Source organism: Macaca nemestrina, chromosome 13 (assembly GCF_043159975.1).
Source record: "Macaca nemestrina isolate mMacNem1 chromosome 13, mMacNem.hap1, whole genome shotgun sequence".
In the NCBI taxonomy this organism is placed as follows: domain Eukaryota; kingdom Metazoa; phylum Chordata; class Mammalia; order Primates; family Cercopithecidae; genus Macaca; species Macaca nemestrina.
The window spans coordinates 105,453,403-105,477,127 of record NC_092137.1 but is presented as its reverse complement, the minus strand read 5'-3'; the positions used below and the strand labels follow the sequence as shown (position 1 = coordinate 105,477,127).

Genomic DNA, 23,725 nt, shown 5'->3' with positions numbered 1-23,725 from the left:
AAATGGGAATGTAGAGCCTAGGACAGGATGGGAACCTGTGGATGAAGAATTACTAAAAGGGCATATCGGGGTGAGGGGGCGTCCTGGCTGAACTCTCTAACGACTCTTGCTGAAGAAAGGCCTGGTGATCAGACATCACTGGGGACTGGTGGGGGATGAAGAATCCAATCAGATGGATATTGAGGGTAAGGGGATCTTGATAAACTGGCTTAGGAGGGTTTTTGCTAAAACTGGTTTTTGTAGGTAAGTCCACAGATAGGGTTCGGAGAAAGTTCAGGGACCTAAGGTTTGGTCAGGCAGAGGCTTTGTCATCTGTCATGCTGGCACTGTCACCGGCTTTCCTTTAGTCCCCAACCTTTTTTTTTTCTGGAGTAGTTTTGGGAGACCAGATGAGCAGGGAGTTAGGGAGAGTAGTCAGAAAGGGCCAGAGAAAATAAGAAGGTGTGTGTAGGAAAATCCTTAAATCCTCTAATTAAATTAAATTTATTTATTTATTTGGGACAAGGTCTCACTCTGTTGCCCAGGCTGAAGTGCAGTGCAGTGGTGTGATCTCGGCTCACTGCAGCCTCGACGTGCTCAAGCAATCTCGCCTTCGCAGCCTCCTGAGTAGCTGGGACTTACAGGTGTGCACTACCATGCCCGGCTGATTTCTGGGATTTTTTTTTTTTTTTTTTTTGTAGAGATGAGGTTTCACCCTTTTGCCCAGGCTTGGACTCGAACTCCTAAGTGATCCATCCACGTCGGCCTCCCAAAGTGCTGGGATTACAGGCGTGAGCCACTGTGCCCAGCCTAAATTCGCCAATTTTTCAATGCTTCCATTCTCCCTGTTCCAGATTTGGGATATTGACTGCTGTTAAATCAGCTATTTCTCCCTGTGGAGGGGTAGCCTATATAGGAAGCAACAAGAGTGAGGAGTCCTTTATATTGAAATAGAGGGTAAGAGAAGAGACAGATGTTATCTTGGCTGTAGTGTGAGTTAAGAACAGCAAGTCTGTAAGCAAAGCAAAGCAAGGCTCCCGGGGCTGAGAAACAATGGCTTTCTGGGGAAGTGTCTGTGTTCAGAACCTTAAGTTGGGAACATCTCTGAAGATGTTTGCCATGAAGGTTTTCTTCTGAAGTTCAGCCTTTCATCACTAGGTAGGCCTGTTTTGGAGTCTCTATCAAACAGATCCTGTGTTTATTAGAAAGCCGTGGTTCATAAAGCCCCATGCTAATTGCAGGTAGCGGGGTGGCCCTGGCCTGACCCGGGGACAGAGTGGCGGTCCTCCCTCCAGGCAGGAGACTCTCTCTTGCCACCTAGTGGCTGTATACCCACATTTCAAGGGAGCTTCTGGCTGGTGAGTTTAGAGTTAAGCAAAACAAAACTAAACTGAATAAAGAAATAGAAAGAAAATCAAGTGTTATAAAAGCAATTTGGCATTTGTTTGTGTTTCAGCTCCGTGTCGATTTATGGTTTCCACAAATAGTGCTGATATGCACCAGGCACTGTTGTAAAACTGAAAACATGTTTTTGGATGTGCCCAGTCTGTGAGTATTAAACAACAGTTGATTTGAAATTTGCTATGATTCACATTTCCGGGGGTAAGATGCAGGATTTCTTTGGGGGGCCTAGGATGTGGCATTCTAGAATTCTCAAAGAATCAACCCTGGTGGGACCAGGAAGAGCGGAGCTGAGGCCTCTCTGCTCATGTGTACTTACTGGAGATCATTGAGACGGGTGAGCCTGAGTGCCCGTTTCACCAAAGCCGCAGCAGAGAGGGAGGAGGCGGAAGGAGAGCTCTCTCCATTTCTGAGAAGTTAATGGTAAAAATGGCATACATATCTACTTTACAATTGAAATTGGAAACCACAGCATTAAGTGTTTCCAATGAAATTGGGCAATTTTGGAGTTTTCTGAGCTGCATTGGATGTGGTTTTGCATGCTGTCAGGATGAGCAAGAGGTGATGGAGAACATCTTCCTTTTGAGCTTCCTCTTGGATGTGGGTCACCCCCACTCACGGAATTAGAAAGCTTAGACCTAGACTTGAATCTCACCTTCGTAAGATGCTCCCGGGCAAATCACTTAAGATCCATCTTCTTCTCCTCCTGCTCCTTCTCCTCCTTCTGAGTTTTTTTTTTCTTTCCAAAATTCAAACGACACAGTGCTTGGAGAAGAAAAGGTCCAAGTCTGCTTTTACAGCTCCCCTCATCCCCAAATGTACTCTGACCCCAAGGTGACCATGTTATCATTTGATTGGCATCCTTCTAGTTTCAACTCATTTCTTTGCATGTATATGTACGTACATATACACTATTTTATTTTGCCAGGGGTCACTGTTAGCTGCATTAATTTCTTTTAATATAATCTTTATTTAGGTATAGTTTACATTTAACAACATACTTATTTAAGTGCACGGCTTGATAAGTCTTCACTGTAAACCAAAAATAAAATTCTAAGCCCCCCTAACCATCTGAATGGGCCCCTCCTCTTGGCCAATGGCATTCCAAAGTTAACCTGAAAAGACTAGTTTAGGCCATGATGGAAGGGAAGGTTGGACATGCCCCAGTATATCCTTCTCCCTGTTGGAATTCAGGAAAAGCTGACCGGCATTAACATTAACAGAAACCTTATGTCTGATGGGAAACTTTGACAATCTATTCTGTCTGAAGCTTGCTACCTGGAGGCTTCATCTATGAGATAAAACCTTGGTCTCCATAACCACTTATCACAACCCAGACGTTCCTTTCTATTGATAATAATCTACCTGTAACCTGGAAGCTCCCTGCTTCAAGTTCCCCCACCTTTCCAGATTGAACCAATGTAAACCTTACATGTATCGATTGATGTATTATGTCTCCCTAAAATGTATAAAAGCAAGCTGTACGTCGACCACCTTGGGCACAGGTTGTCAGGACCTCCTGAGGCTGGGTCACGGGTGCATCCTTAACCTTGGCAAAATAAACTCTCTAGATTGACTGAGGGCTGTCTCAGACACTGTTGGGTTCACATATATAACTTATGAAGCTAATACACAAATCAAGTCATAGAATATTTCCATCACCCCTCATCTACCCCCAAATTTCCTTATGCCTCTTTGCAGTCAACCTCCCACCCCATGCCCAGGCAACCACAGATCTACTTTTTGCCTCTGCACCTTCAGTTGACCCTTTCTGTGATTTCATATGAATGGAATCATGCACTGTACAGTCTTTTGTGTCCGGCTTCTTTTGCTCAGCATAACGTCTTTGAGCTTTGTCCATGTTTTTGTGTTTGTCAGTGGTTATTTTCTCTCCATTGCAGAGCAGTTTTCTGTTGTATATGTGTACCACAATTTGTGTATCCATTCCATTGCCGATGGACGTTTGATTTGTTTCCAGATTTTGGCAACTATGAATACAGCTACCATGAACACCCAGGTACAAGTCTTTGTGTGGACTTATGTTTTCATTTCTCTTGGAATGGAATTGTCATATCAATAAGTGTATGTTTAACTTTGTGAGAAACTGCCAAAAAATTATCTGTGATGGTTACGCCATTTTGTTTTTCTAGCAGCAATACACGAGAATTTCGGTTGCTCCACAGCTTTGCTAAAACTTGTTTTCTTTAATTTGGACATTTAAGTGGTGTACAGAGGCATCTCATTGTGGTTCTAGTTTTCTTTGCCCTGATGACTAACGGTGTTGAACATCTTTTCATATGCTTTTTGACCATTTACATATCTTCTCTTGTGAAGTGTCTGTTCAAATATTCTTGCCCATTTAAAACATTTGGGGGTTTGTCTTATTATTGTGTTGAGAGAGTTCCATATTATTTATTTATTTATTTATTGAGATGGAGTCTCACTCTGTTGCCCAGGCTGGAGTGCAGTAGCGTGATCTTGGCTCACTGCAACCTCCACCTCCTGGGTTCAAGCAATTCTCCTGCAAAGCCTCCTGAGTAGCTGGGATTACAGGCGTGCGCCACCACACCCGGCTAATTTTTTTGTATTTTTAGTAGAGATGGGGTTTCATCATGTTGGCTCGACTGGTCACAAATTCCTGACCTCAATCAATCCACCTGCCTCAGCCTCCCAAAGTGCTGGGATTACAGGTGTGAGCCACTGTGCCTGGTCCATATTTATTTTGTATTCTTTATTTTGTATAAAAGCTCTTGGTCAGATACAATAATACGTGGTCAGATGAGATAATGAGTGGGAAAATGCTTTGCAAATGGGGGAGAATAATTTAAATGTTGTTTATTCATTAAGAGCAGAGGCCCTTCCTGTTGTGGTCCAGAAGCCGTTTCCTTCTTCTGCCTTTTATAAACCAGCAGTGTCGAGCCACACAGGCTGTCTGTGTTGGCTGCTATTAGTTAATCAGAGAGTTTTTTTTTTCTTGCCTTGTCATTCTAATTTGTGACACACAATTAGCCACAATATGTATTTTCAGTTGTGACACCGGCCTGGGAAACCAAGGGATGTTGTGAAGTGGATTTCCTTGATTTTGCAATAATTGTGTGTTTTGCTGCATCTTCTGTTAAACACAAATTCATGGAAGAAAAACATGGAAGCAAAAGTACCCTGGAAATCTCCCCTTCTTTATAAAATTGATTTCTCTTCAATGTAATGTTTGCTTGTTCCCTTACTTTAAAAGCAATTTAAGGTTTATCGAGAAAGTGAGCCCTGGAAACATAGATGCATAGAGAGAAAATTCCACCATCCTCAGGTCCCCATTGTCTTCTCTCATAAAGCATAATTTCAGGGCCTTTTAGAAGTTTCTTTTTTGCTCTGATTTGCATGTTTGTGAGTGTTGTTATTTTAAGTATTTGGATTTGGTCTGCAAATCCTATGAAAGATGGCAACAGAGTAGGGATTTCAAAGCCTGCAGGATGTATTAAGTCCAGCAGGGCTGGTCCTTGTATTTACAACAGAGGGTCCTTGAAGACATTCCATACACTATACTAGGGGAGTGGCCAAGCAAACTTTAATGTGTCCCCATGGTGGGATATTTGGGGTTAATACCTGCCCTTCTCTTAATTTCTTTTTCTTTTTCTTTTCTTTTTTTTTTTTTTTGAGATGGAGTCTTGCTTTGTCACCTAGGCTGGATTGGAGTGCAGTGGTACTATCTCAGCTCACTATAACCTCCGCCTCCCGGGTTCAAGCAATTCTCCTGCCTCAGCCTCCCAAGTAGCTGGGACTATAGGCACACGCCACCATGCCTGGCTAATTTTTTGTATTTTAGTAGAAACAGGGTTTCACCATGTTGCCCAGGCTGGTCTCAAACTCCTGAGCTCAGGCAATCCACCCGCCTTAGCCTCCCAAAGTGCTAGGATTATAGGCGTGAGCCACTGCACCCAGCCCTCTTAATTTATTTATTTGATTTTTATTTTTCACTTCCACAGTCTGATAAAAAACGAGAATCTAATTATCTTAGTCCATTTTGTGCTTCTATAATAGAATACCTAAGACTGGGTAATTTATAATCAACAGAAATTTGTTTGGCTTAGAGTTCTGGAGGCTGGAAAGTCCAAGATCAAGGAGCTGCATCTGGTGAGGGCCTTCTTGCTGCATCATCCCATAGCAGAAGGTGGAAGGGCAAGAAAGCACGCACAAGACGGCTTAGGGGAGGGAGCAGAGGTCATCCTTTTATCGGGAACCTACTGTCGTGATGACAGTATTAATCCATTTATGAGGGCAGAACCCTCATGACCTAATCACATTTTAAAGGTCCTATCTCTCAACACTGTTGCATTGGGGATCAAGCTTCCAACACATCACATGAACTTTGGGGGACACATTTAAGCCATAACACAAGTGAACTTAATATGACAGCTAATTATTTCTAAGTAAGCACACCTAGCAAATTTTTGTTTGTTTTACATTTTTATGATTGCAGCCAGTGTCGGACTCTCTACTCCTAACTCCACATTCCTCCCAGGTTTGTTCTAATTCCATTTCTGTCTTGTCTTGTTTTCTGCCTACTCTTTTGTCTTGGAGCAGATGGCTTATCCCAGTTTATATGTAATAGAAGATCTGTACCAGCTGCCTTGATTCTACCTACTTAAAACCTTAGGGAGCCATCTGCTTCTCGCTGGGCCCTGCACCTGCCCCAGTGTTCAGGTGTTCCTCATTTTCCTTGGCTCACAGCTTAGTCTCCTAACTGGTCTCCCAACCCAGCCCTTCTCTGCAAGGACCCCTCTTCCACATTGTCATGAATGGGAACATTACAAAAGGGAAAACTCAAAGGAATGCTGCCATGCCTAAGGACCCTGACCTCGAGGGACTATGTGACATCTGTGTCCAGAATGCTCTGTGACAGCTCCTCAGCCCCACCTCTAGTCCAACCTGGCACTGAGGCCCAGCCAGATGGAACCACTGTGTGTGCTCAGAACAGGCTGGCTTCTCCCTTACCCTTGGGTATTTTCTCTGCCTAACAAGTTCTCCTCGATCCCTCCCCTTTGCCGGCTTTCCCTATATGTGAATGTCACAGGAACAGAGCCATGGTGGATGGGTTCCCTGTCATGTCTCCAGTACCCAGCTTAGCACCTGTTATGTACTAAATGAAGACCCTCTGGATGAAGGAACTGTAAGCCACTCGAGGTCCAGGTGGCTGTCCTGTAAATGATCTTAAGCACTTTCCCCTTCCACAGGTAGGGTACAGAGATAGTTTTCTGTGGGTCTTTGCCGAGTTGTCAAGAGACCCAGAGGCCACGGAACTTCAGCACATTAGTTGCTAACTGTGCCATTCAGCTTTTGGGTCCTCAGACTCCAGTCTTCTTGCTGGATCTCTTGGATCTTGGAGTTTCTCTCTTCTTTCTCTTTCCTCCCACACCCAGGGAAGCTCAGACCTGCGCACCTGACAATTGGCACTGGGAACTGTGTATTGCCTGGTTCCTTTTAGTTCCCATGAAGCTGACTTTCTCAGCTAAGTCCTTACTCAGTGGGGGCAGGTTATCAGAGGTCCTGGTTATCAAAGTAATATTAAGGCCTTTACAGAGAATTGGAAAGCGTGGAAAAATGGAAGAAAATCATTACCATCTCTGCCTTTCAAAGGCAACCACTCTTCACGTATTTCTAGCCTGTCGTCTGACTTCTGTCTGCTAGCCATTTTAACAGGAATCCCCCGATTACAACCATGTCTTTACATTTTAACATTTCTTAGGTAAAAATAGTCTTCACTTAGGTGATCCTCTTAAAGAGAATTATAAAATAATATTTTAAAAGGAAGATTGGAAAATGACAAAAGAATCATTTTTATTCATATTGGAATTGGGCCTTGAGGCAATCTACTGTGTGGAGGTGAGATCACACCTAAGGGATTAAGAAAATGAGGAGGCTGATACTTGGAAAGAGGTCAGTTGGTGGTAGGTTTTCCAAGTGAAACCAAAGGATGAGTCAGCAGACAAGCAGCCGGCAAGCATCCTCCACACCTGGATGGAGGACACCTGGTGCAGCTGAGAGAGTGGAGCACTTCGAGAGCTGCCTGACTAGAAAGAAAAGAGAAAGCTTTTCCCGACAGTCGGTGGAGCAGGAAGGGCTGGACTGCACAGTGCTATGATGAAATAGCAACCTCCAAAAACTTCTAGATTTCCCACAGTGACTTTCTGCACTGTCACTAGAGTGTTGTGTGGGACTCTCCCGGCCACATGGTCTACTTTGGGTCTCCCTAACCAAGCGTGTGGTCTCCCCACCCCTGGGATCTTAGATTACGTCATACTCCTACCTGTATTCAATCCATCAGTCAATAGTTATTGAGCACCAACCACATGCTACCCACTGTATGCAGTGCAGGGTGCTCAGCAGAGGATTTGCAGGTTAAATCCTACTACGTATCTCTTCTCCCCTCTTGGGTTCCCTATAGAGGAAGCTGTATGTTACTAACTCTATATAACAAAGGGCTAACTTTGTACATGACTGGACAAGCATCCAATAACATCCCAGTACGGGCTCTTCTGGTATCTGGGTTGGGTGGGGCCCATGGTTGGGCTCAAGTCAGAAGAATAGTGTCCTCCCATCCAATACTAGATGGTTGGGTGTGTGAAATAGACTCTGCGTTTACCTGCGCAGCCAGCCATGTGGATGACGGTTGGAACTGGGAATGTGTGGTGGATGTTTGGGTCTCCTTCCGGAAGGCTCTGACCAAGTGCCTTTATTACTCAGGGGCAGGAGAAAGAAAGAGGGCAGGAGGATGGCTGGGCCTTCTCTCACGAGGAGAGATTGGTCAGATCTGTCCTAAGAAGCACGTCCTTCCTCTGAGTGCTGCAATAGGGGAAAGGGAGCCTACTCCGCCAGGGCTCAGGAAGTGAGCGTGGATGTGGGCATAGCCACGGGCTATCAGCACACCACCAGCCTGCTTCCTGGCCCAAGGCGCCCCAGCACATGTCAACACAGCAGATTAGCAACTTCTCCACCTCTGCAGGGTTGGAAAGCAGGCATGGAGGCATAGAGGAGGCATGGAGGGTGCTGAGGGGCAGAAGGAGGATAGCCTTCCTTGGAGAAGAGACATTTAAGCTGGACCCCGAAGGATGAGTTAAGGATGAAACCACAGAAGGGCAGTGCTGAGGTCTCAGTGTAGGCCTGTCTGGTTGGAAACTGGATCTTAGCCATTCGGCGGGGGTTTAGGGACTAGGATTCAGCCTCCAGGGGTAGGACCCTAAGAGTAAGCATGGAATTTAGGATTCCAGTCCAGCAAATCAGGACCGTAGAACAGGAGTCACGGTAGAAGAGCTGTAGGTTCTTAGGAAACCACGACAGACATATTTACATGGACAAGGAAACACAGTGGGACTACCAGCATTTCATTCATCAAACACATATTACTGATCATCTAATGTATATCAGGTTATGTCACAGCCACTGGGGTGACAAGATAGACAAGGCTCCTGTTCACATGCAGCTTATGTTCTCCTGGTGGAGACAGGCAACAGACCAGTCACAAAAAATAAGTTGGGGGAAATGCTGGGATGGTGACTCGCTCTGTGAAGACACTGTTACGTGATTGGCGGAGGGAGGCAGGTGTGGAACCTGTAGAGGTGGGGCAGGGAAAGTCTCTGAGGGGTGCTGATGAGAAGCAGCTAGGCATGAGAAGATCTGGGGAGGAGCCGGGCAGAGGCCATAGCACGTGCAAAGTTCCTGAGCTATCGGAGGAATCTAAGAAGGAACCTGGGGAAGCCCTGTGCATGCAGCAGGGTGAGTTCAAGACTGAGAGTGGACAGCGTGAGGTCAGAGGAGTAGATGGGGCCTTGTCAACCAGGGCAAGGAATTTTAACTAAGATGGGGACCAATGAGAGGTTTAGGCTGGGGAATGACAAGATCTAATTGACACTGTAGAAGGGCCATTTTATTCTGGGCAGGGTTGAGGCAGGGGACTCTGTTAGGTCCACAGGAGAAGAGATGGTGGCTTGGAGCTGGGTGGTAGCAGAGGGCAAGGAGGGAAGTGAGCAGATTTGAAATATGTCTTGGAGGTGGGGGCAACAGGACTGGTTAATGGACTGTGGAAAGATGGATGGCTCCTGAGAAGGAAAACTAGAAAGGAAGCAGGGAGCAGAGAGGTGAAAGTTGGCTTTGGCCATTTGAAGAAGAGATGCTAAGTGACAGTGTCAAGTTGGCAGTTAGACAAGTCTCAATTCCATGGGAAAGGTAAGGACTAAAGAGGCAAATGTAGAAGGCATTAGTTAATAGGCAGTTTGAAGCCATGGGACTGGACGAGATGCCCTGTGTATGCCGGTGCCTGGGTCTCAGCTGAGGCCAGTTGAGACCACTCCCAATCCTACCGGCTGGTGGGGACTGGAGAGGGCAGGGCGGCGTTCACCTTGCAGCCTATCAGTCTTTCATAACCATGTGTGGGTGTAGCTGGCTCGGGCTGAGACTGGCACTGCCCCCATGTCTTCCGCATTCCTCCCTGTTTATCTCCACTCAACATGGTTCCTGGAAGCCCCTGTTTCCTTCATACCCCACCAACTGGTCTCACCAGTTGGGCCGCAAAGCCCAGAGCATATGTCTAAATGGTCTTTGTTTACACATAGCGTCCTCGGTTGCCATGTCTTGGTGTCTGTCCTCTGTCTTGCCTGGTTGATGGAGTAAAACCCCTATTTATATTACATGGCATCCTCTTCAGTTCCTTCAGGACCCTTCATCTCAAGAATTGCAAGAGATTTTAATTGTCATTCAATCTTCATTTTGAAGATGAAAAATTGAGGACCAGAGAAGAGAAGTGACTTGGCCAAAGTTTCAAAGAAATGTCAGTAGGAATCATGAATTCCTGGAGGCCAGGGACCATTAGTGCTGTTCTTGATCAGTATATGGAGATGTGAGTTTCAGCAGCAACAGGGACATTTTAAAATTAAAATGATTTAACCTTTAGAAAATGTCTTATTTTGTAATAATTTTGGATTCACAGGAAGGTACAAAGAAATGTCCAGAGAGTTCCTGAGCCCCCTTCAGCCAGCTTCTTCCAATGTTAACATCTTGCATTATTATAGTACACTATCAAAACTGGGAAATTAACACAGGTAATGTCCAGATAGCTTACTCAGATTTTGCCAGTTACATTTCCACTCATTTGTGTATGTAGCTCTATGCAATTTTATTACGTGTGTAGCTTCATGTAACCACCACAATCACAATACTTAACTGTGCCCTCATCACAAGGCTCTCTCTTGCTATACAGCTGTATCCTCTTCATCCCCAAACCCTAAGCCCACCTCACCGCCTCCACCATCTCTAATCCCTGGCAACCACTATTCTGTTCTCCATCTCTATAATTAATTATGCTAAGTAATGTTATATAAATGGAATCATGAAGTCTGTGTCTTTTGAGACTGGCTTTTTAGTTTTTCACTCAGCACAATTTCCTTGAGTTTAATCCAACTTGTGTGGAGCAGTAATTCTTTCCTTATTATTGCTGAGCAGTATTCCATGGTATGGATATACCACAGTTTGTTTAATGCTTTGCCCATTGAAGGACATTTGGATAGTTTCCAGGTTTTGGCTATTATGAATAAAGTGACCGTGAAACATTTGTGTACAGATGTTTGTGTGATCATAAATCTTCATTTCTCTGGGATATATGCCCAGTAATGAAATTGTTGGGTTGTGTGGTAGATTGATTTTTAGTTTTAAAAGGAACTGCCCAATAATTTTCCACAGTGGCTATGCCATTTTACATTTCCACCAGCAATGTATGAGTGTTTTTCTACATCTTTGCTAACAATTGGTGTTATCACTATTTTTTTATTTTAGCCATTCTTACATGTGTGTAGTGATACATTATTGTGGTTTTAATTTGCATTTTTCTAATGGCTAGTGTTGCTGAGCATCTTTTCAAGTGTTTTATTTGCTAATCTATAAGTCCCCTTTGGTAAAATGTTCACTCATTTTCGAATTAGTTTTTTTAATGTTGAGTTTTGAGCATTCTTTAGATATTCTATATACAAGTCCATTGTCAGATATGTGATTTACAGATATTTTCTCTCAGTCTGTAATTTAGTTTTCATCCTCTTAACAGGGTCTTTTAGAGAGCAAATATTTTGATTTTCATAAAGTTCAAATTATTAATTTTTTCTCTTATAGTTCACACTTTTAGTGTTAAGACTAAGAACTGTGTCATGTCATAGGTACCAAAGATCTTCTCCAAATTTTTTTCTAGAAGTTCAGAGTTTCATGTTTTACATTGGAGTCCATGATCCATTGTTAATTAATTGTTATTATATAGGTTGATGTTTAGGTTTAGGTTTTTTTTTAAACTATACATGTTTAATTACTCCAGTTCCCTTTTATTGAAAAGGGTATCCTTCCTCCATTGAACTGCCTTTGTCAGAAATTAATTGGACATATTTGTGGGGGTCTATTTCTGGGCTCTTTATCATGTTACTTTTAAAAAATGCATCAGTTCCTCCACCAATGCCACTTTGTCTTGATTATTGCAGTTATATAGTAAGCCTTCGCATTAGGAAAAGTATTTTTCCTACTTTATTCTTTTTCAAAAAATTTTTGGATATTCTAGGGCCTTTACATGTAAATTTTAAAATAACTTTGTCTATGTCTACAGAAAGCCTTATGAAGATTTTGGCAAGAATTGCATTATGCCTATACATTAATTTAAAAAGAACTGATGTCTTTATTCAGTTGATTCTTCTAATCTATGAGCATAAGCATCTCTCTCAAAGCATTAGGCCTTCTTTAATTTCTGTCATTAATTTTTAAAAATTTTCATCCTAAAGATTCTGTATATGTTTTGTTGAATTTATGCTTAAGCATTTCACTTTCTTGGTAACAATTGTAAATGATTTTGTGTTTTTTATTCCACTAGTTCATTTTCAGTGTGTAGAAAAGCAAGGAATTTTTGTGTGTGTATCTTGTAACATTATTGAACTCACTTATTAGTTCTAGGAGGTTTTTACATTTTTCTTGTAGATTCCTTGAGTTTTCTATATAAACAGTCATGTTGTCTGCAAACAGGCAGTTTTATTTCTTCCTTTTCAATCTATATATATATATATATTTTAATTTTTGCCTTATTGCAGTGGCTAGAACTTCTAGCACTATGTCAAATAGCATTGGTGAAAGCAGACATCCTTGTTCCTTGTCATAGAGGAATATTTGGTCTTTAATCTTGATTTAAAAAATTCCTTGCACTGAGTTATGGTGTTTTGGGGGAGGGAGAGGTGGGCTGAGGTGGGGGATTCCCCCTTATGTTTACAAGCTGGGAGTTTGTTTTTTCCTGTGTCTAATTATTTTCCTCTTTGACTTGAAAAATCTGATAAAACATTTTAGGATTGCGTATAAAATAGAATTAGCCAAGTGCAATGCCTTTATTCAGAAGAAATTTCATGGACATTGTGCCTACTCTCTTGGTTTCCTGGCTTCATGGCTTTTCAGATCCCAGAGTAAGTTCTGGATAGTAGAGGTTACAGTAAGACTGACTTCTAAATAAATGAAGTGAATCTAACCTTACTGATATGGCTTTAAGAAAAGGAGTGGCCTTTAAGATCCATTAACTTCTTAAACAAAAGTGATAACATTATCTCCGTGCATATGTAATACTAAATATAATGCAACTGAGAGAAGTAGGCTGTGGTAAGAAAGGAGACCCAAGTGCCATCTGAAGGCAGCACTTACCACTCTGCTTCATCCCAGTGAGGAAACAAAGCATGAGTATTGCCAGATATTCTTCTGTTTCAAGAAAAGCCAGAAATCCAGGTTTTTACATGAAATGTCCTGATTTTAATGTTGGGAACTAGTTTATATTTTGAAATAACATTGTGTGGGACAAGTGAACTTGTATGTGGAACTAATCTCTCCCAATGGCCGCCAGTTTGGACCCTTGATACTCAATTAGGTCAGCCAAGTGTGCCTTGTCATTGTCAGTCATCAAGGTGATGTGTGATTGGTCAAGTGATTAGTTTTGCTCAGCATCTCATCTGTTTACGAAGGACCTGAGGGTTCATTTGCCCATGCAGATCTTACAGTCCTGTTTATTCTATTCATTTATCTTGCAAATCTATAATGTTTTATTTCAAGCACCAAGAACCGTGGCAACCTTTGGTCTGGCCCCTTTCTAATGATCATTTAGTATCAGGCTATGTGGGATTTGACTGTTTTCTATTGCCTGAAAGCCAATGGTATCACTCCTCCTCTAGGTGTGGCAGAGATGTGAGTGAGGGAGACTGACAGTCTGTGGGTGTGTATGCAGTGTTGGGGGAAGAGGGGCACAGGGGGCAATACTGTGGTGTAGAAAACTAGTCTAAGGTAGCATCAGGATGTCCATGAAACCAAAATGATTTTCAGAACAGCACAAGACATTATTTGTTTTTTTTCTCCCACTCTCATTTTTTTTTTTTTTTTTTTTTTGAGACAGAGTCTTGCTCTGTCATCCATGCTCGTGTGCAGTGGTGCAATCTCGGCTCACTGCAACCTCTGCCTCCAGGGTCCAAGCAATTCTTATGCCTCAGCCTCCTGAGTAGCTGATTACAGCTGTGCACTATCATGCCTGGCTAGTTTATGTATTTTTTAGTAGAGATGGGGTTTTGTCATGTTGGCCAGGCTGCTCTGTCATTTTTTTTTTTTTTACTAGTGTCCAGTGGAATTTTTTAGGGGCTACATAATGTGATAATGTCATTAATCTAATGGCTAATGAAAGGGGTATGTATATGTTTTTGTGTTTAAAACAAAGTTCTTTGGGGTCCTCAATAATTTTTAAGAGTTTAAAGGGGTCCTGAGATCAAAGAGTTTGAGTTCTGCTGGACTGGGACAGTGGTTGTCAACCCAGATTGTACATTAGAGTCATCTGGGAAGCTTTAAAATAGTACTGATGCCCGACCTTACCGCAAACCAGTTAAGCCAGAATCTCTGTGGATGAGAAGTCTTCATTGTCATCATCACCATAACCATCATCATTGTCACTGTCACTATCACCATTATCATCATCATCATCATCGTCATCATATCATCTTCATTATCATTGTTAGTATCACCATCACCATCATCAGCATCACCATTATAATGATCACCATCATCATCATCATCCCCACCGTCATCCTCATCAGAACTTCACCTGCATGGAGGAGAATCCACTATGCATCAGGTGCTATGCTATTTGCTATACCCCTGATTCTCACAACTGCCCAGGGAGGCTGATATTATCTCACTTTATAACAGGAGGAATCTGGATCAGAAAAGTTAAGGTAAGCTAATTCACAGAGCAAGAAGTGATGGAGCCAGAATTCAAAACCAGTTCTCTGCTACATCGGTGTTCCCAGTCTTTGCACTATTGAGAACCTCTTTAGTTATGCTTTCATCCCTCCAACACCACAGTACATTTTTTCTTTTTTTTTAAAATTATACTTTAAGTTCTAGGATACATGTGCATAACATGCAGGCTTGTTACATACGTATACATGTGCCATGTTGGTGTGCTGCACCCATTAACTCGTCATTTACATTAGGTATATCTCCTAATGCTATCCCTCCCCCCTCCCTCCACCCATGACAGGCCCTTGTGCGTAATGTTTCCCACCCTGTGTCCAAGTATTCTCATTGTTCAACTCCCACCTATGAATGAGAACATGTGGGGTTTGGTTTTCTGTCCTTGCGATAGGTTGCTCAGAATGATGGTTTCCAGCTTCATCCATGTCCCTACAAAGGACATGAACTCACCCTTTTTTATGGCTGCATAGTATTCCATGGTGTATATGTGCCACATTTTCTTAATCCAGTCTATCATTGATGGACATTTGGGTTGGTTCCAAGTCTTTGCTATTGTGAATAGTGCCGCAATAAACATACGTGTGCATGTGTCTTTATAGCAGCATGATTTATAATCCTTTGGGTATATACCCAGTAATGGGATAGCCAGGTCGAATGGCATTTCTAGTTCTAGATCCTTGAGGAATGGCCACACTGTCTTCCACAATGGTTGAACTAGTTTACAGTCCCACCAACAGCGTAAAAGTGTTCCTATTTCTCCACATCCTCTCCAGCACCTATTGTTTCCTGACTTTTTTATGATTGCCATTCTAACTGGCACCACTGTAAATTTTTACAGATTTTGTAAGCAAACTGTATTTACTGTGCAAGAATTATTTTTTAAACCATGTGTTGCAAACATGCAGTGGTCAGTTGTGATATCTGCTCAGTACAAGATCATCAGATCACAGCACAGACTTGAGGTAAGTCCACCTAAAAGCAAAGAGACCTGATCCTACATTAACTGAGAAGGCTTTATTTATTTATCCCCTATACGCAAGCCAATATGAAGAGAAGGCCTTACTGTGGCTAACTACGTAATTTTTCCTGACTTTTTGAAATACTGAGAAGAGCTCATGACTCTCCCATCTCCCAATTCTACCTCGGTGGATTTTAGGCTGACCACAACTCATGGGTAAATGAGAGAAGAGGAATAAGGAACCTTGCTTTCCCGCCCCCCCACCACTTTGTTTTGGCTGGCTACAGTGGCTCACACCTGTAATCTTATCACTTTGGGAGGCCAAGGTGGGAAGATCACTTAAGCTCAGGATTTCAAAACTGGCCTGGGCAACATAGTGAGACCCTGTCTCTGAAAAAAAAAAAAAAATGCTGGGCATGGTAGTGCATGCCTGTAGTCCTACTTACTCAAGAAGCTGAGGTGGAAAGATCACTTGAGCATGGGAGGTCAAGGCTGCAGTGAACCTTGATTGCTCCACTTCATTCCAGCCTGGGTGACAAAGCAGGACGCTGCCTCAAGAAAACAAAAACAAAACCTTAAAATTTGCTTAATTCTTCTGCAGGGAGATCTTGTCTCCCCATTTATTTATTCAAACATTTATTTGCATCAGTATGGATTTGTGGGTATTTATTTTATAATGTAGGTTATAATACAATGCTACATTTATGTTTTTTTTTTTTTTTTCCAGCAAATTGTTTCAGCTTTGGCCATTGGTAGCTCTTTCTGTTGGCTCCTGTGTTCCTTTGACATATCCTATCATTGCATTTTTTAAAGTACTATCTTATTTTCTGGCACTACAGGATGCTCTAGGCTCATCTTGTATCTTTTCTTCCCCATCCCTAAAATCAGCCATTTTTCTAAGGTCCCTGGTCACTTTTACTGGAGAATAATACTGGAAATTGAGATCTGGGCCCTAGGTATGCTCACTGTTACTGGGGTGTCATTGCTTCTAGGCTGTCCCAGTTGATTGATCAGGGAAATATATGTGTATATACCAAGTAGTATAGAGATAGAGCTATAAATATTTCTATCTGTAGCCATCTGTCTCTATGTTAAACTAAACATGAGTTCATACTGATGTCTCCAGTTCTAATCCATTATCACACAAATCCTTCTAGCTTTACCCCCCACGCTTGTCTGTAAACTCTTACTCTAACAGTGAGAAACCTGGCTCCTACCACCCACCATCTATTTCCTCAGTTGTTTGATTCCAGTATACAGGTACAATGGTTTCAAAACTGTAAACTCGAATTGATGGGAAGCAACTTTATCAACTAGAGTACAGAGCTTGTGTACAGTACTTTTTGCCTTTAGTTTTACAGACTTTGCTCATGTCCAAAGTCACTTTAGGTCCATACCTTTCTCACTCATTCCCTTTATGAGGTTATTTTATACATTTTTAACACAGTTAGATTATTTTGTTACAGTGTGTATACATTTCATCCTAGGATTTAAAAAATGCAACAGGCTGTGCAGGCTGGCTCACACCTGTAATACTAGCACTTTGGGAGGCTGAGGCGGATGGATTGCCCACAAGTAATTGCCAAAAACCACAATTACTTTTGCACTAACCTAATACTAGTTTCTTCTTTCTACCTGCTATATTTGTAGGTCCCTCTTAGAGGACTAAGGCCAGGGGCTCCCTTCAGTTTCCAAAAGCTTATTTGTGAGTGAGTTTGGAACTTAAGATGCATTTTCCAACAGAAATAATGTAATTTATGATGATTGGCTTCCCGGTCTCACTCACAAAAGCCCACTTATTTCCTTTTATATTTCTAGGTGTAATATTAGCATTTTACTTATCTATACTCCATTTGACAACACTGTTTCTCTAGGAAAAAAATAAAAATTCCACTTGAGCTTCTCAGATTGCTTTTTGACAGAGACTAGATAATTCCTTGAAGTGAATGGCAGGACAGTGTGACTTGTAGGAGTAACTTGGGCAGAGAACAAACTGAAGCTTCTTTCAAGTAACAATGAACTTGGAAATTCAAGAATGAAAATGAGAGAAGAATATTTTTGGCCAAACACAAATAGAAGGTGTAAACCAAAAAGTATCTGAGATAGATCTCAATCAATTTAGAAATTTATTTTGCCAAGGTTAGGTGTGCATGCTCAGGAGACAGGTCTGTGCCTTTCTCCAAAAGTGATTTTGAGGGCTTCAATACTTAAGCGGGAAAGGGCAGATACTGGAGAAAGATGAATAAATTTTTAAAAGGTGTGGGGGCTGGGCGCGGTGGCTCATGCCTGTAATCCCAGCCCTTTGGGAGGCCGAGGTGGGTGGATCACAAGGTCAGGAGATCGAGACCATCCTGGCTAACACGGTGAAACCCCGTCTCTACTAAAAATATAAAAAATTAGCTGGGCGCGGTGGCAGGCGCCTGTAGTCCCAGCTACTCAGGAGGCTGAGGCAGGAGAATGGCATGAACCTGGGAGGCGGAGCGTGCAGTGAGCCGAGATCGAGCCACTGCACTCCAACCTGGATGACAGAGCGAGACTCCATCTCAAAAAGAAATAAAATTAAAATTAAAAAAGTAATAAAATAAAAGGTGTGGGTAGATAAGAGGCGAATGGTTGCCTTCTTTTGAATCTTTGGTCAGCAGTTTACATATGAGAGGCGGGTAGACGAATAGTCACTTGTGCATTCCTCTAGCTCAGTGAATCTGCATTTTTATCTAAGATAAAACAAACATAGAGTGGAGGAAGCAATCAGATATGCATTTGTCTCAGTTGCAAAGAGGGATGACTTTGAGTTCTGTCCTTTGTCCTGTACCTGTGAGGACAAGTTATCAATTTACATTGTCAGAGTGAAATTCAACAGAACTCTTTTAGGGTAAAGATCTGGGGGTCCACAAGGAATTTCCTAGTGAGCAATATTGTGAGGGAGGTATGCAGCTTTTTTATCCTTGTAGCTGTTATTTAGGAATGAAATGGGAGGCAGATTTGCTTAACGCACTTCCCAGCTTGACTTTTTTCTTTGGCTTAGTGATTTTGGGGCCCCAAGATTTATTTTCCTTTCACAAAGGTGATCACTACCATAATATCTTCAGAAAAGGAAATGTGGCAGGCCAGGCCTCACTAATGCAGACCTCCACAACAACTGTTTCAGTACTAAGTGGTTAAGTTAAATATTAAAAGCCAGTGCCCTTACACAAAGGTTGGAAGGTAATAAAAGCCCATCAAGAGTTTTGCCTAGGCCTTTTCTGGGACTTAAAATATGACAAAATCACGAAGGAATTCTTAACAAGACCCATTTAGTATTAAACAAGTTTTATTGTGGGGATGAAGAAACTCCCCCAGACCTCCACAAACATGTTTACTGGTGTCTGAAGGAACTCCCCAAACCTCCATGATTTAGCAGAGGACAAGATAAGGGTAATCACCCCGGCACCTGGACCCATTTAGATTAAGTAAATTTATTGAGGATCCAGAGGCAGGTCTTCAGGACTCAGACCTTAGTTATAGACTAAAAGAGGTTAATCACTTATGTCTTTAGATGAATGCACACTTACACAGACATATAGCTTAGAAGATACATAAGCTCTGGGAAATGTCATAATTTTGAGTTGGTCTGGTGATAATTTCCAGGCCTTCTCCCTGTAACTGGTTGCAGAAATAAAAACTCTCTTCCTCCCCAGCTCATCTGCATCTCGTTATTGGGCCACAAGAAACAGCAGCCCAGCCCTGTTTGGTCCTGGAACAGAAACTCTGGATGAACACTATCTGTAGAGCTCTCTGCCATGATGGAAATGTCCTATATATTTGCTGTACAGTAGTCATTAGTCACATGTGGCTGCTGAGCACTTGAAATGTGACTAGTGAGATGGAGGAACTGAGTTTTGAATATTACTCGATTTTACTTAGTTTAAACTTCAATAGCTACATATGGCTAGTGGCTGCCATACTGAGTAGTGTGGTTCTGAAATATGTACTTCAAGTAGAGGGAAAATGATCCCAGAGGTGAGGTCATAAATAGAAGAAGAAATGAAGAGCAAAGAAAGTTCTAAATATATGCAAAAATGTAAATGAACGCTCATGCTATAAAATAGTGTTATTTTAGAAAATTTTAAAATGTGTGGAATTAACATATATGACATTAAGAGCATATAAGTTGGGAGAGGATTGAGGTAAGTGAAGGTGTTCTGTGGGCGTTAAATTAGATGGGAGGAAAATAAAGCTACTCATTAACATTAGTTTTTTAAATAAATTAAGGATCCATGAATTACAGAGTAATTTTAGGTAAGTGTAAAAAAGAGAAAATAAATGCATAAGTTTCAGACTAGTAGGAAGAAAAATGAAACGATAGAAAATATTCAAACCAAAAGAAAGCAAGAAGGGGGAGAAGAAACAGAATGAGAATAATGAATAGAAAACACTATAACAGTCATAGATTTTCAGTCCAAATGCTCTGTTTCATTGATTTAAGGGCAAACATTTATTCATATTTTTACATCTCCGAAATGGGGAGGCATATGCCAAGCTGTGTGTATTACAAGCTCTGTCAGTCAGCTTGTGTCAACTTGGTTGGAACTCTTCATTTGGTTATAAGTTGAGTTTTGTGTGTCATTGTCATCACATGTTTTGAGTTTAACTGCTGTTTCAAATGTCTTCAAAAAGATGCCCTCTGCCTTGTCATAGAAATAGAACAGCAGGATGAAAATTTACTATTAGTGAAGGAATTCCATTCCTTTTCGCAAACGTCAAGAGCTATAAAAAAGAAGCTACTCATGACTTGAAGAAGCTGTGTACTTTTTCTTTGCTTCTGGGAATGTAAAACCAGAGAAACTGCCATATCTCGAGAATTGATGAAAGAAATTTTGAGGTTCAGAGAAACTGATGTGATTGATTTATGCACATCACAGAGATATTGTTAAGGTGAGTGTCTCAGGACCTAATTGGTGGTGTTTCTCTTTTTAATTCATACATAAAATATGGCTGTGTGTTACAATCCATGGTGTTTTAGATGTTTGATGTAAATGATTTATATTATAAAGCTGAATAAGGAAAGCAAATAGAACCTATGCTGTTTTTGAGATACAGCCAAAATTGGCTGGGCGTGGTGGCTCACGCCTGTAATACCAACACTTTGGGAGGCTGAGGCGGGTGGATCATCTGAGGTCAAGAGTTCGAGACCAGCTTGGCCAACATGGCAAAACCCCATCTCTACGAAAAATACAACAAATTAGCTAGGCTTGGTGGTGGGCGCCTGTAATCCCAGCTACTTGAGAGGCTGAGGCAGGGGAATTGCTTGAACCTGGGAGGCGGAGGTTGCAGTGAACTGAGATCGTGCCATTGCACTCCAGCCTGGGCAAGAGAGAGACGCTCTCTCTCAAAAAAAAAAAAAAAAAAAAAAAAGGCACATCTAAAATGTAAGAATGGAGAAGGTCGAAAGAAAAAGGATGGGAAGAGATATACCACACAAAAACTAATTTAAAAAAAGCAGCTGTATCTGAAAATGTGCAATAAGCATTGGTAGAGATAAAGAGGGTGTCTCCTTAAAGATAAAAGCTTCAGTTCATCAGGGAGATATAACAATTCTAAATTGGAATTGGCTCTGGAATTAGTCAGACTTGGGTGCAAATTTTTTTTTTTTTTTTTGAGACGGAGTCTCGCGCTTTGTTCCCCAGGCTGGAGTGCAGTGGTGTGATCTCGGCATACTGCAAGCTCCGCCTCCCGGGTTCATGCCATTCTCCTGCCTCAGCCTACTGAGTAGCTGGGACTACAGGCACCCGCAACCACACCTGCTTACTTTTTTTTTGTATTTTTCGTAGAGACAGGGTTTCACTATGTTAGCCAGGGTGGTCTCGCTCTCCTGACCTCGTGATCCACCCGCCTCGGCCTCCCAAAGTGCTGGGATTACAGGCGTGAGCCACTACGCCCGGCCTTGGGTGCAAATTTGAGCTTTCTCACTTATTAGTGTAAGTCATATAGATAATTTCTAAATCTTCCAAACCTCAGATTTCTCATCCATGAAGTGAGGATTATCATAGGGCTCACGAATAACATGGCTTCAAAAATATATAATGCCAAAATTGAGATCAAAATAATAAATCTACATTACATGGGGGATCTTAATGTACCTCTTATATTATTGATAGACTAAGATGACCGAAAAAATAAAAAGAGAGCAGTAAGGACAGCAAACATTTAATCAACAGGACCAATACATTTTAATCAATAGGATCCTCATGAATAGATACAGAACACCAAATCTAACAACTGTAGAAAACACGCAAACATTTAGGTACAGACATTGTGGGAAAACGCAATCTTAAAACGAGGGGACTGACATTCAGAAGATGTTAAGCAGAGCACTAATGATGGGGATTGCAACCATGTCTTTACTGACTTCCATAGCTTCTGACAGTAAACATGAAATCACATAATTTCTTCCACTTCCCTACTGTTTCTTGTTCTGGGCTGTGTCCTGCTTACTGTCTAATATCTTGGCCCCTTAAAAGTTGCTAATCTTCCAATCCTCATTCCTGTGACCGGGCCCCTGGTCGTTGTTCATGGGCCTTGTAGATACTGACTATGCTTATCTGGAGCATCCAGCGCCTACCCAGATTCCTCGTTGCGCTCCTCCCACCTAATGGGATTTGCTCATACCCGTGTGGGACCCCTCCCACTTCCCCCAACTGAATACTTACCAAGACAATGCATTGCCGTACTCCCTTGGACTCTGCTCTGGGCATCAGACTGAATGTGTCCATTGAGCATCTGCAGCTGGATCAGTTTCCCCAGCATTACCCAACCCCTTGAGCATGGTTAGTCCTAAAGGGGAGAATTAGCCTTTCTATCCCTGCTGCTATACATGCCGGGACAAATCATAAGAAATGACAGCATCTGATGACAATGCAGGCTGCAGGAAGCAGGAGGCAGGAATCAAATTGGTGCTTATCAAATAATGCTTCAATTCTTTGAACATTGGACTGTACAATATGTCACGGATCTATACCCAGGTGAGTTCCCTATTACTCACTCCACTGAAGCCAGGTTGTGGGATTAGTTGTCCGAGAGGGAGCTTCAGTCTCACAGCATAGGGTCATTCTGAGAATTCCTAGCCCATACTTGTGTGGAGACCTCCAGAGAATAGAATCTGAGTTGGTGCTGAGTACCTCCAGGAGGAAAGGAGTGGCAGGAGGTGACACACTCGTCCTCAGGATGCCCAGCCCCACAGTCAGAGGGGAAGAGACAGAGCCACATGCATACAGATCCTCTCCCCAGTACGTGCCAATGACATGGCTTCCTAGCCTTTGGGCCAAGGAAACAATGTGGGAAGCAAAAAAGGACAATTTTCTCCTCCCTTTGTGTGAAGACCGAGCAGTTTTACCAGACTCCCAGGGTTCCCTTCCACTCTGGGTTGAATGTGAGTGACAGACATTCAGCTAGAACACTAGAAAAACTATTTCCTGAGCCACTCGCCTTTAGCCCTGGAAAGTGTTGGATTTGTCATTCGTCTTTGTCACAGTAGAAACTGCTGAGAGATTCAGAAGTCGGGCTTTGGAGTTAGACAGACATGGGTAGAAATCTGAGCTCTCTCACTTATTAGTGTGGGACGTAGAGCAACCTTTAAAATCCTTCCAAACCTCCGACTTCTCATGCGTGATGTGAGGATTGTAATACAGCCCACCTAATAGGGGTTTTTGAGAATTAAAAATATTATTAAATGAACAGCATTTAGTAAGATGCCTGACCATTGAAAATAACAAAGCGTTTATTATTGTTGTTATTATTAAACATCTTTTCTGCACCTTCTGACTGGGGACATCATGTCATCAGAAATACCTAGGATGGGACAAATTCCTCACGGGCTGGGCCAAGGGTGCAATAATGGAGGAGTGAAGAAGGAGGAGATGAAGGCAGAAAGTCCCCAGGAGCCCAGCATGGTACAGGCTGAGCTAGTGCTGCAGAGCCTCCTTGGAGCAGCCACAGAGCTTGCATCTGGCCCTAGAAGAACCTCTTCCAGCTGGCGGGACCAGCTGTAACAGTGGCCAGGGGATTTCCCAGGGCCACTGGGAACTCCTAGGAGTTCATCTGGACCAGGCCTGCCTAGACAGGGAT

General features: G+C 42.3%; 1 protein-coding gene across 36 annotated transcripts in view; it reads left to right on the top strand.

Moving 5' to 3' along the window:
• The window catches only part of LOC105471788 (interleukin 37), a 170,577-nt gene that overhangs the window by 134,659 nt on the left and 12,193 nt on the right, over positions 1-23,725 (top strand). For 25 of the 36 annotated variants that reach the window (XM_071077059.1, XM_071077058.1, XM_011724518.3 and 22 more), the window contains one exon: positions 1,436-1,527. In XM_071077059.1, the coding sequence (XP_070933160.1) occupies positions 1,505-1,527 (23 nt within the window). In that variant the 5' untranslated portion in view covers positions 1,436-1,504. Of the gene's footprint in view, positions 1-505; positions 624-1,435; positions 1,528-15,502; positions 15,627-19,299; positions 20,537-23,725 lie in introns of all 36 variants that reach the window. The other 11 variants (XM_071077088.1, XM_071077085.1, XM_071077082.1 and 8 more) reach the window with 5 other exon arrangements.